The 12,512-nt window shown below is 57.3% G+C and overlaps 1 protein-coding gene across 1 annotated transcript in view; it reads right to left on the reverse strand.

The window, feature by feature from the left end:
• Window positions 1-1,470: 1,470 nt before the first annotated feature.
• The window catches only part of MRC2 (mannose receptor C type 2), a 57,435-nt gene continuing 46,393 nt past the window's right edge, over window positions 1,471-12,512 (reverse strand). The window contains exons 14-30 of the mRNA XM_006092176.3: window positions 12,106-12,208; window positions 11,691-11,829; window positions 11,545-11,580; window positions 11,101-11,261; window positions 10,931-10,998; window positions 10,163-10,263; window positions 9,723-9,865; window positions 6,821-6,935; window positions 6,538-6,701; window positions 6,255-6,363; window positions 5,518-5,756; window positions 5,231-5,399; window positions 4,991-5,137; window positions 4,168-4,287; window positions 3,797-3,976; window positions 3,007-3,033; window positions 1,471-2,886 (exon numbers count right to left, since the gene is read on the reverse strand). Coding sequence (XP_006092238.1) covers window positions 2,660-2,886; window positions 3,007-3,033; window positions 3,797-3,976; window positions 4,168-4,287; window positions 4,991-5,137; window positions 5,231-5,399; window positions 5,518-5,756; window positions 6,255-6,363; window positions 6,538-6,701; window positions 6,821-6,935; window positions 9,723-9,865; window positions 10,163-10,263; window positions 10,931-10,998; window positions 11,101-11,261; window positions 11,545-11,580; window positions 11,691-11,829; window positions 12,106-12,208 — 2,248 coding nt within the window. The 3' untranslated portion in view covers window positions 1,471-2,659. The remainder of the gene's footprint in view (window positions 2,887-3,006; window positions 3,034-3,796; window positions 3,977-4,167; window positions 4,288-4,990; window positions 5,138-5,230; window positions 5,400-5,517; window positions 5,757-6,254; window positions 6,364-6,537; window positions 6,702-6,820; window positions 6,936-9,722; window positions 9,866-10,162; window positions 10,264-10,930; window positions 10,999-11,100; window positions 11,262-11,544; window positions 11,581-11,690; window positions 11,830-12,105; window positions 12,209-12,512) is intronic.

Here is a 12,512-nt window from a genome sequence, read left to right on the forward strand (position 1 = left end):
GGAGGAGGGCCTCGGGCTTGACCTCAGCCTCCGGCTCAGGAAAGCAGCTCCCAGGCCCCGCTGGGCTCCGGCTCAGGAAGTGGAGCCCAGCCCGGAAGAGGACAGGATGAGACTTCGCAACATGTATCCTCTTTATGTCATTTAGGCTTTGGACCATGTGACCCTATTACCTATTCAGAGCAGGAGAAACTTGTTTTAAAAAATCACAAGATCACACACACACACACACACACACACACACACACACACACGGCCACCACTGTAGTCACGAGCCAAACCACCTTCTTCAAAGGTCAATCAGATTAGCCATTCCCACTGACTGTCCACTCTACTTAAACCAACACCCACACGCTCTACCGCTGGGCAACTGGGTCTCACCGACCTCCTGGCCCGCCCCCGCCCCCCTCCCCTTCCTCCAGCTCCAGCCAGCCTGGCCTCCCTGCTGGTCCCCTGAAGCACCAAGGACTCCCTCAACAGGGCCATGGGCACTTGCAGATCCCAGTGCCTGGACCGGGCCTACGTGACTGCACCGCTCACTCCCTCACCTCCCTCTGGCAAAACCCGCCCCAACCGGTGCCCAAACTAGCACCCCCCCGCCTCGTGGCCCACGTGGCCGCGTGAGCCCTCCTCACAGCACCTGGCTGACCTGGCACAGTGACCGTCCTTTGTGGGCAGGGCTGTCCCTTTGTCCCGTGCTGCATCTCCGGCTCAGGTATCCTCCGAGTGAAGGTGGGGGGTGGGGGGCGGTCCCGCCTCTGGGTGGCTTCAGAGCCCAGGCTCCCAAGGACAGGTGTGCGCTTCCCCGAAGCTCAGAGGCCGCCCTGGGAGGTGGATGGTGTGGAGCCCCCGCCCAGGGCTGGCCCGGGCACCTCAAATGCTCCCCTGGGAGCCACAGCCCAGAAATATCAGGAACAGCTGACATGTGTGGGGCACTTACTGCACGAGCTGGGGCTCCAGGCGCAGATGGCCTCACTTCATCTTCCAATACCCTTAACCCAGTGGTTCTCAACCTTGGCTGCACATTAGAATCACCTGGGAATCTTTTAAAAATCCTGATTTCTGGGCTTCATCCTCTGGAAATTCTGGTTTTTTGTTACTAATGTTGTTGCCTCACCCCGTAACAAAGAAACAGAATTTCCGGAGGATGAGGCCCAGAAATCAAGATTTTAAAAAGATTCCCAGGTGATTCTAATGTGCAGCCAAGGTTGAGAACCACTGACTTAACACAACCCTAGGAGATGAGTCCTGTTCTCCCATTTACACCTGTTGAAAGTTAAGTTGCCCGAGCGCTCGCTCTCTCTCTCTCTCTCTCTCTCTCACACACACACATACACACACACATGCACACCTCACACCTCCCCAGGAACAGAGAGAGAAGGGGGAGCAGGCCCCGAAAGGCAAGGTCCGGGAAGAAGAGACCAGAGTGAGGGTGTCCGGTGGGGCCGAGGTAGATGCAGAAATAACGAGCGATGCCAGCTCAGGAATGCCATTTATCTCGTAAGCGATATGAGGAACAAGGCCCACGACAGGACAAGGCAGGAGCCCCTCTCGCAAGCCTCTTACAGGTGTTTTATTTGTGTGCTTTTCTTTTTTCCTTTTTCTTTTTTGACAATAAAGGCACATTAAAAAACTACAAAAAAAGGACCATGTTTTTGAGTCCATGTTCACATTGTCCCGCACTGTGGCACCAGGACTGGCCGCACACTCCGCTGTGGGCTGGGGTTCGGCCTCTTGGAAAGGCACCGAGTGGGCTCCCGGCATGGGCCACTCCAGGAGCAAGGGTGCTGTTCCTCTGGGCCCCACAAGAGGGCGCCCCTGGAGCCGTCCCAGGCTCCGCCAACCCCTCCTCTCTCTCCAAACCAGAGCCAGGAGCTGGAAACATTAGAGGAACTTATTTTGGTCCCCACAGGGGACTCTTCAGGGACTTTTTAGAGCCCTCTCCCAACCGGCAGGAGATGACACCCCAGCCTCGCCCAGTCGCCCCAGGAGTTGGAGCGTCTCTCCCTGGTCCTGTCTCCAGTCCAGCTGACACCACAGCGGAGCTCTGGTCCTCAAGCCAGACCCAGGCCACCCCTGCCACACCCCAAGGCCACCCCAGCAGGCACAGGAGTGATGGATGCTCGGACCCCTCAAACTGACCCCCACTCAGAGCAAGAAGACTCCCCAAACCCCAGGACCCTGGCTCAGAAGGAAGGGACAGGTGAGAAGCAGGGAGAGGGACCGGGGCAAGGGGCTCAGAGCTGAGGCTGCCAGGTGGGAAGGAGAGAAGCGACAGAGGCTGGCTGAGGGCTCAGCGGAGGCTCCTCAGGCTCTGCAATGCGAGGGTCAGCAGGCCCAGCGGTGGGGGAGGGAGAGGGCGAGGGCTGGGGATAAAGAGGCTTCCATTCTGCCTCTGGTTACCATGGAGGCACAAGCCCAGGTGACAAGACCTTAGACCTCAGGACCCCAAAAAGGGAGACACCACGTGCACTCAGCCAGGGCTCAGCCCAGCCCTCATGGGAGGGAGGGACCCCACCAGCCCAGGCTCTGCCCAGCCCCAGCCCCAGCCCCCAACAGCAGCTCCCAAGGACATCCCTCCATAGGCCATCTGCACTGGTAGCTGGTGGGGGGCCCAGCGGACCCAGCTCCTCCTGCCCGGGGCCTGCCCACTCCCTTGGCTCTACTCCTGCTGCTCGTTCATTTCCATGTCAGACACCAGAATGTTCTTCTCCGTGGCCTCGCCGGGGCCGGAGGCGCTGCTGCGGCTGTAGCGTGCACCCTCGAAGGCCCCACGCTCCACACTCTGTCGCCTCCGGTAGAGGATCAGGGCCGCGGTCACCAGGGCCAGGAGCAGCAACACTGCCATCAGCACCACCACCAGGGTCGCCGGGTTCTCTGGGAGCGCTGCTGTGGCAAGACGGACACCCCCTCGGTCAAGAAGCACCGCCACTGGTGGGCAGCCCTGCTCCACCGCCAGCCGCCCAGATTGGGGGGGGGGGGGGAGTTTCAGCTCTGCCTTCCACTCACCTGATGGGGCGAAGCTGCTCTCCTGGGCTGCAGGGAAGGGTGGGGGGGCAGTTAGTAGAAGTAGTAGTAGTAGTCAGAAGAAGAAGAAACAAACCCAGATAGAGCCCGCTGAGTGCTGACACTTCATTAGCTCATTTAATCTTGTAGGTTCTGTTACTATCCCCATCCTATATAATAAAAGCCTAATATGCTAAGTGTCGGGTCATCCGGTTGGCTGTTCAACCAATCAAAGCATAATATGCTAATGATATGCTAAGGCCACTCAACCACTCACTATGACATGCACGGACCACCGAGGGCAGACAGTCGACCAGTTGACCAGTGTGCCCTCTGATCACCAGGGGGCAGACAGTCAGTGGGACATCCCCTGAGGGCTCCTGGACTGCCGGACTGCAACAGGGCGCAGGCAAAGCTGAGGGGACCCCCCCCCCCCGCACAGATTTCGTGCACCGGGCCTCTAGTTTTACATAAGAGGAAACTGAGGCCACAGAGTTTAAGTAACTGGCCCAAGGTCTCAGAGTCGGTAAGTGGTCTGCCCGGGGCTTGAGCCCTGTCCATGCCCTTAACCACTACAAAATGACAGGTTTGCTGTCTAGCTTAGCAACTTGGGGAAGAGCCAGTCCTTCCTACAGACCAATTTACCCCGGGGGAGGGCTCCCGCAGCCCCAGGCCTGTCTGTTCATGCCTTCCCCTGCTGTGTCTCCTGCAGGAGAAGTGGCCCCTGGCCCCACCCCTGCCAGCTTCGAGGGGGTGGGAGGAGGCTGCGCTGCGTGCCTGGCAGGGCGCTCACCTCGAGGGAGCTTGCAGACAACGCCCATGGTGATGTTGGTGCAGGCACCGGGCCGCCACTGCCCGCTGCTGCTCTGGATCCAGTAGCAGCTGTTGTGGCTCAGCATGCTGGGGCCCAGGCCAGGGGGCCCCCAGTTGGAGTAGTTCACAACGGTGTTGTCCTGCCAGACCAGGGTGCCTCCTGTGGGGGAGAAGGCACTGAGGGGGTGCGGGGAGGACAGACAAGGCAGAGCAGGAGCAGGTGGGAGAGAGCAAGCCTGTTCGAGTACCCATTCTCCCTCCCACAAGTCCTCACCCCCCCATGCCCTAGTGAAGGGCACCTCCCCTACGGCCAGAGCTCTCCCCTCCCCACCCCCCACACAGGGTACCCACCTTTGGGGTTGAAGTTCATGCCTAGCCAGGCGCCCCGACTCTGGTCCTCAGAACTCTGCAGGTGCTCCCAGACAAACACGTTCTCCATCTCATCCCGAATGGACAGGACCGTCCCACCCACTGGACACAAGCGAGGTCCACGTCAGGGCAGGCCCATCTCCCCGGGCAGCAGAGCCCCCCGAGCCCCCAGCCCCCTCTCTGGCAGGCTGAGGAGAGGATGGTGTGGGGTCCCTGCATTCATGTGTGCGCAGCCGGGAGGGGTGCCTACATGTAATGGCCCCTACCGTCTGTCTATGGCAGCGGTTCTCAACCTGTGGGTAGCGACCCCTTTGGCAGTCGAACAACCCTTTCACAGGGGTCGCCTAAGACCATCCTGCATATCAGATATTTACATGACGATTCATAACAGTAGCAACATTACAGTTATGAAGTAGCAACGAAAATAATTTTATGGTTGGGTCACAACATGAGGAACTGTATTTAAAGGGCCAGAAGGCAACCAAAGGACTTGTATGCATGCATATAAGCCCAACCAATGGACACAGACAACAGGGGGGCGAGGGCATGAGTGGGGGGCGGTGTTTATGGGGGGAATGAGGTCACATATATAATACCTTAATAAAGAAATTAAAGATTGAAAAAAAATTTAAAAAAATAAAGGGCCAGAAGGTTGAGAACCACTGGTCTATGGGAACGCGACGGGCACTTCTGTGTGAGTGCCTAGGGGAAGAGTGTAGCCTGGAGACTGCGTTCATGGGGTCTGAGTGTCCACGAGAGGGGTCACCACTGGGAAGACCCAGGGGCTCTCGCCTGCCCTGCCCACCTCGCTGGCAGTGCTGCAGCGCCTCCTTGTGGCCCAGCTTCAGCTCCAAGTGGAAGGAGTAACAGTGGTCCCGGAAGGGAATCCACGAAGACTCGGCCAGGTCCTGGGGGCAGCTGCCGTGGTAGTTTATTCTTCGGGGAGGGGGCCCTGTGGGGGTGCAGGATTGAGGAAGTGGCCCCGAGTCCTCCCCAGACGGCCCACGCCCTACCCACGCCTCCACCCTCGCGGGTGGGCACTCACCACGGTGAACTCCACACACAGCCCCCTGCAACTTGGCTTCACAGCTGGCCGTGCGCCAGGCCCCATCCACATCCACGTAGGCGCAGCCCCCTATATGTTGGGGCTCCCTGTCCTGCCAGCCCACGTAGCTCAGTGGCTCCTCCGAGACCCAGGAGTACCGCCGGGAGCCCTGGGCAGGAGGCGGCCATCAGGGTGGGAGGAAGGGGACCAGCCAAGGAGGTGGGGGCAGGGAAGGCAGGGGGTTCGGAAGGGAGAGGAGGGAAATCGGGGGGGTTGGGGTAGCTGACCTCTTCACTGGCCAGCCCGATCCAGAGCGGTGCGCGCAGCCCTCGGGCGGCCTGTGTGAGGAAGGCCTGGGTGTAGGGCTCCAGCACGTGTGCCAGGCTGGTGTTGTAGCTCTCACACAGCAGGAGGGCGTCATGCCAGCGCAGTGGCTTCTGCAGCAGCCGGAAGGTGCCGTTGAGGTAGGAGAGCTCAGTGCCCGGGGCAGGGGGTGATGCTGCTGGGGACGGGCTCAGCAAGGGGTCTACAGGGAGAGGAGACGGGGCTCAGGCCGGGCTCTGCCTCCCTCACCCCATTCCCAGGCATGAGGCTGGGGAAGCCCCCGGTCTCAGGCAGAGACCAGGTCTCCACTGGGCACAGTGAGTGTTGGTCACGGTTATGATTCATGACATATTCTTGCTAATAAGCCGGGGAGCAAGTTAGAGCCTTCACCTGTCCCTACCCCAGAACCCAGGGCAGAGGAACCCACGCATGGAGCTGCAGGCGCCTCAGACAGACCTCAGGGTGCTCGACACCACGGATGCCTGGGGTCTGGTTTTTCCCGGTCAGCCTTTCATTCCCCCAACCTTCCTCCCGAGACCTGCCTTTCCCTCTGATTGGCACTGGGCCTTCCTGCCCATCTGCTTCCCCAGCAGATACGAGACTCTGGGGGTGAGGGCAGGAGCCCTGCTTCATTCCTCCCGGCATGGCCCAGAGCGGCCGGCCCAGTGCCGGGGTTTCCAAGGTCACTGGTCCCACGTACCCGTGTCCTTCTGGCAGATGAAGCCGTGTGTCTCCTCCGTGCAGCTCCGATCATCCCAGCGGCCAGTGAAGTGGGAGGAGGGGCTGTGCAGCACCACCGCACAGCTGGTCTGGGGGGAAGGAGCTGCTCAGGGGAGCCCCAGCAGCTGCCTCCACCTTGTGCCACTGCCCCCAAAAGGCACTATCAGCAAAGAGCTGGAAGAGGGGGGACCCGGGGAGTGAAGGCAAGCTAGGGCGGCGGGGCAGGGGGTGGTGGCCAAGGAGAGTGGGGACGGCTCCCTCACCGGTATGTTGCCGCTGGGAGCAGGGTTCGGGCCAGAGGGCTCCCCTGGCGCCCAGTTGGCGTACAGTAGAGGCCCTGGCTCCACCCACTGGAAGTCCTTCTGCGAGGCATGGAGGCCAATCCAAAGGTCAAAGGTCACATTGAACAGGCTGGCTGTGACGAAGGCTACAGCCCCCCAGAAGAGAGCGTTGTGAGCGACAGGGCAGCCCCCTGCTCGCTCTGCACTCGCCATTTCTGGGGACTGTGTCAGAGGACACTGGGGGCTCCCCCGGGGCTGGCCCTACCTTGCTCTAAGGGGTTCGCAATGGTGAGCAGCTGGGCCTCTTGCTGCTCGCAGGAGAACTGTGCCTCTGACCACTTCACCCGGTCCTGGGGGTCCTGGCCCTGGATTCGGAAACACTGGGGGAGGAAGGGGAGGCGTGACGTCCAGCCCCACCTCCCCGTCCCACCAGCCCAGAAACTCCACCATGTACCCCTCAGCCGTGGGCCCTGGGGAGGCTTCGGGGGCGCTCAGAACCAGGACCCTGGGGTCTCCTGGAACAAGGCCTGAGCCCCCTCTGAACCTGGCACAGCAGATCACTTGCACTTGCCCACACCCTGAGGAGGTTTGAGTGGGAGGACTTCTTCAGGCCACCGACGCTCCACTGCCCGTGAGAACAGCACCCGGCCAAGCACCGGGAGGATGGGCAGCGCCGTCTCGCTTTTTGCTCAACGCCTTCGGAAGCGTCGTCTGAAATCTGTTACCTTGCCCTTCGAACATACATTATCCACGGGATACTTTTATCTGTGTTTTTGAATGACCTTTGTGAGGTGGCAGCTTCTAGCTCTTGCCATGTCATGCTTCTCTGTTCCCACCCGCCTTGCTTCCATAAGGTTAAAGGAACCCCCCGTGTGGGAAATCTTCATCAAGTGAAGACTATGTCTTCGAAAATTAATGATTTACAGTCATTTTCTGCTCAGAGGCGGTGCGATCGAGAAAGAATGTATGTAAGATATATTGTTTCATATGAGGTGGAAGAAGCTATGAGAATAATTTTTGGAAAAATTTAATGACATGGGAAAATGCTCAAATCCACCCCGGGGGGGGGGGGGGGGGAAGCTGGCCACGAAACTGCGTTACTTAATATGAACGTGGGAAGGCAGGAAGGGGAGTAACAAATACTGATGGTGGTTATCTCTGGAGAGTGTGGGTGAGTTTTATTTTCTTTCTGTATTTTCCAAAGTCTTAATAATTCACATGCCTTACTTTTTTTTTTTTTAATAGAAGAGGAATAATATTTGCTTGAGTATTCTGAGAGGAAGAGCTCCATGATACTAAAAGTCTGGCTGTACTCCAACGTACGACAAAGAATTACGGGTTATATTATCTAAGGTGACCTGATCTAATCCTCACAGTCAGGCCAAGTGGTCTTACGATATCATGCAAAGAAGCGTGGGCTGAAGCTTGTGCTAATGGTGCCAGCGCAAACAAGAAGGAAATGGTGACCTTCTCTTCCTGTGATCAGCTCCCTTTAGCCACTAGTAAAAACAATGACGGTCTAATCAGGTCTGACCGATCAGCCCAGTGTGCAAACAGAACCACTTTTAGAAAGAAATTCACTCTAAAGGGAGTATTTTGAGATTATTATACTAAGCGAAATAAGCCAGTTAGAGAATGACAACTATCACATGATCTCACTTCTATGTGGAATCGAATAAACAAAAATAAAGTGATGAACAAAATAGGTCCAGAGGCATGGAAGCATGAAACAGACTGACAGATCTCAGAGGGAAGGGGGATGGGGGAGCAGGGAGAGATTAACCAAAGAACTTCTATGCTTATATGCATTGCCCATGGACACAGACAATAGTGCACTGAAGGCCTGGGGTGGGTAGCGGGCTGGGTGGAGGGGAGCAAAAGCGGGGGTGGGGGACATCTAATTGTCAACAATTAAAAAAAAAAAAAAAAAAGCCCAGCCAGTGTGAGCATCAACCCATGAACCAGGAGGTCACAGGTTCGATTCCTGATCAGGCACATGCCCGGGGATGTAGGTTCGATCCCCAGTAGGGGGCCTGCAGTAGGCAGCCAGTCAATGATTCTCTCTCATCATTGATGTTTCTATCTCTCTCTCTCTCTCTCTCCGTTCCTCTCTGAAATCAATAAAAATATATTTTAAAAAATTAAAAACAAACAAAAACTACTTGATCAGGTTTTCTGGTTAGTTTATGAGGCAGATTGTTTAATAGGGGTAGAAGGACTGAAAAATGGAGAAAATTGCTCAGAAAGCTCAGCCAGTGATGGATGAACATCTTTCACTTCCATCTACTTGTCTTTTGTGAAGCAACTTTTTAATCAGCAACAACCATTAAAATCATGTTTGGAAATAATCTGAACTTCAAACAAGACCTGTGAGTCATGAATCACAAAGTGTCGGACCAAGATGTTTTTAAATGAGGAACATTCAGCCACATAATAGTGATTATGATTGATGATTTTTGAGTGAGCACAATTTTTTCATACTACTAAGAACTAAGACAGGAAAAGTTAAAAACTTAAAAATACTGTATTTAAATCTTTAGCTTATGCTTCGTATGGTTTTGTTCTCATGCATATTTTCATATATATATTAGTCATATTCGCATGGAGGTAAATATATATCTTTTGTAGACACACACACACATATATATAATGTACACACACACTTTATGTTCAGTATTTTGTTTTCCTAATAGATCAAAACGTTTAACGAGCCCTGGCCCGTGTGGCTCAGTTGGTTGGGCATCAACCTGTGCACTGAGGGGTGAATGGTTCAATTCCCAGTGAGGGCACATGCCTGGGTTGTGGGCTTGGTCACCACTGAAAGTGTGTAGGAGGTAGTCGATCAGTGTTTTGCTCCCACATCGATGTTTCTCTCTCTCTCACTCTCTCAGTAAAAATCAATAAAAAGTCTTTAATAAAAAAAAAAAAAGTTTAACGACTGCTGATCTACAAAACTCACCAAACGATTTGGACGACCAGGAGGTGCTACTACATGAGTCATTTTCCAAGGAGTCTAGCCCTGGCCGGGGGGCCCAGGAGAGGTTGGTGGGCGCTGGCAAGAGGCCATGATGTTGATGTTGCCAAGGGCCAGGACTCCTGAGGCTAGGGCTTCTCATGTCCATGTCCTCTCCCGACTCCCTGTGTTGTCCACCCCCGCAACCTCCTACCTTGTTGAGGAACTGGCTCCAGCCAGAGGGGCAGCCCCCCCGGACGGTGGGTGGCAGGTCGAGGGGCTGTGTCTCTCTGGTTTTGTTGCTGCGTTTGCAGACATAGGGCAAGGCTGTCAGGCACCTCTGGTCCCCCCAGTCCTCTGCAAAAAGGGGAGGAGAGAACAGTCACCCCTCCCCCAACTCAGGGCTGGCAGCACCCTCCTCTCATGCCCTGAGGAGGCCGAGCTGGGGCTCAGGTCCCTGTGCCCAACTCTGCACTCAAGTTCCCTGGCGGCGGAACCATGAGGACAGGCCCTCCCCTCTCTGGTTAGCCCTTCTTGAGTTGTGGGAGCAAAGAAGATAAGAGACTGATGACCCCTGCACAGGCTCACCTTACTGCCCCCAACATCGACCCTCTCCTCAGCTTCCGCACCCTCTCTGCCCCACCTCGCCCTCACCTCGGCTGGCAGTCATGTACACACACTTCTTATCCTTGCCGATGGGCCGAGGTTTGCCAGGTGCCCAGGAGATGAAGTTTATAATGGAACCATCTGTCCACCTGCAATGGCACCACGCAGGGGTGACTCCAGCACTGGCCCAGGCCTCCCCTCCCCCGTATGCAACAATGAAGGCCATGGAAGAGGGGCTGGGGCAGGACCCACGTTTTAGGAGCTCATCTATAGGCTGAGAAGTGGGACTACAGTGCTCAGTGCAGCTGGGGACCAAAGGACCCGGTGCCTCCTGGGGCACTGATTTCTCTCACTAGATAAGTCATCTAAGAATCCCAGGGCAGGGCTCCAAGGCTGATACCTGTGTGCTCCGGGCCCTTCGTATGTAGGTGGGCCCTGCCTAGGATGAGGCCCCTTCTGGCCCATCATTATGTTCTTGCCCAAGTCCTGAGGGGGCTTTATTCACGAGTGACTCCAGCTGCCATGATTTCGTGCCCAACAATGTGCTGGATGCTGTGCTCAGGACTTCACATACCTTATTTCTAATACCTCATTCTTTTCATATTCAGATGAGAACAGTGAGGCCCAGAAAGGTTAAGCCACTTGCTCGAGGTCACACAGCCATCGAGGGGCAGATCTAAATTCAGACCCCGGCCTATCCGTGTCTGTGTGGTGCAGCGTCCCTACCTCCAGCCTGGGGCCGAGGCTAGCCATCCATGCAAGTGCCCTCTCCCACACCTGCTGCCCTGCCCCGCCCTCCATCCACCTGCCCCCTACCTGAAGCGCCCATCGCTCTCTGAGCTGTGCAGGCCGATCCACCAGTGTTGCTCCTGGCCCCGGGAGAACTAAGGAAGCCGGGTGGGCAAGTTAGAGTTGCAGGGCCTCTTCGGCTGCTAGCTCTGCCCGCTTGTGTGCCCGCTTCTCCCCCTGCTCTCTCGCATGCCCACCTTCTGCAGGCTGTGTCCCAGGAAGTCCAGCTCATCCTGGCTGTGCACGGAGGCCAGCTCAGCACGGAACCATGTACAGATGCGCTGGGCCTGAGTCCACGTGGAGTGGTGCTCGAAGAACTTGTACTCGGCCTCCTGGAAACGCAGCCATTCCCGCCGGCCTGCAGGGGCAATGCCAGCGTGGGAGTGGTGGCCCGGCTGGAGCTGCCTGCCAGGCCTTGGAGGACAAGGTGGGTCCAGGGCAGAGCCAGGGCAAAGCCAGGGCAGGCGGGCCTGGGAGTCCAGCAGACCCAGACCAATGGAGCTGAGGGTGCCCTATCTCTTGGCCGGAACCCGTAACTCTCTTCATTCTGTCCCAGCCAGGCCCTACCCTGGAGGTGATGCCCCTTCCCCTTTCTGGACTGCTCTGGGGGGGCGAGGTGGGGGTGCACAGGGGGGCCTCACCTTGAGGGCTGCCGTCCGGCTCCCGCACTTCCGAGCCTGCAGGGAACAACGTGGACAGAGACGCTGCAGGAAAAGGAGACCCTCCCCTGATCCCCGGGCTGCCGCCCTGCGCCCCATGCCCAGGCCCCCAGAGCCACCCACTCCACCTCGAGGGATCTTGCAGATCCAGTCCAGCTGCGTCTCGCACTGCAAGGCCACCCACTGCAGGGAGGCCAGGTCGAGCACCGCACAGCCCCGGATGTCGTCATCGTCGTGCCGGCTCCGGTCAAAATTGTGATAAGAGAACTGCAGACGGGGGTCAGAGTGGGAGAGGGTCCTGAGGCACGAGGCGCAAGCTGCCCCCGTCCCCAGAACAGACGAACAAGAGACCTGGACTGAGCTGGGAACCCCCAACCTGGGCTGCACGCCCCCACCGGCCCTTTCCTTTACCTTCCCTCCAGCCCAAGGTAGAGACCTAACCTCTGACAAATCTCACCCCTCTCCAGGCCCCGCCCCGCCAACAGACCACGCCCACCACCAGGCCCCGCCCACCCCATCAGGACCGACCCCCCCCCCCCTTACCCCAAGGCCATCGCTCCAGCGCCAGCTCTGGCCCCCACTGGGGTCCCGACGGTTCAGGCCGATCCAGAACCAGTGCTGCTCGTGGATCTCGGGCTCAGATTCACTTCAGCACAGCCCAGGGGTTGGGACAGAAGAGATTGGTGGGAGAGAAGTAAGTGCCAATCAACCCCCTGCCCCTGGCAGCTCTGGGCTGGTTAGTCCCGAGGGCCTGGGGCCTCTCCATCTAGGCTTCACCCTCCTGGGGAAAGGGGGGCCGACACTGGACCCCGCGCCCAGCTCATGGGGCGGTGGGTGGTCTGGCTCCCTTCCCTGGCTGCCCTTTGGGTGGGGTTTGCTCTGCCAACAAGACTGAAGGTTTCCACTGGAGGGAGTTTAGGAAGTGGGTGGATGGACAGACCTGGGGCTCT

This window comes from Myotis lucifugus, unplaced genomic scaffold, assembly GCF_000147115.1.
Source record: "Myotis lucifugus unplaced genomic scaffold, Myoluc2.0 scaffold_99, whole genome shotgun sequence".
NCBI lineage: Eukaryota > Metazoa > Chordata > Mammalia > Chiroptera > Vespertilionidae > Myotis > Myotis lucifugus.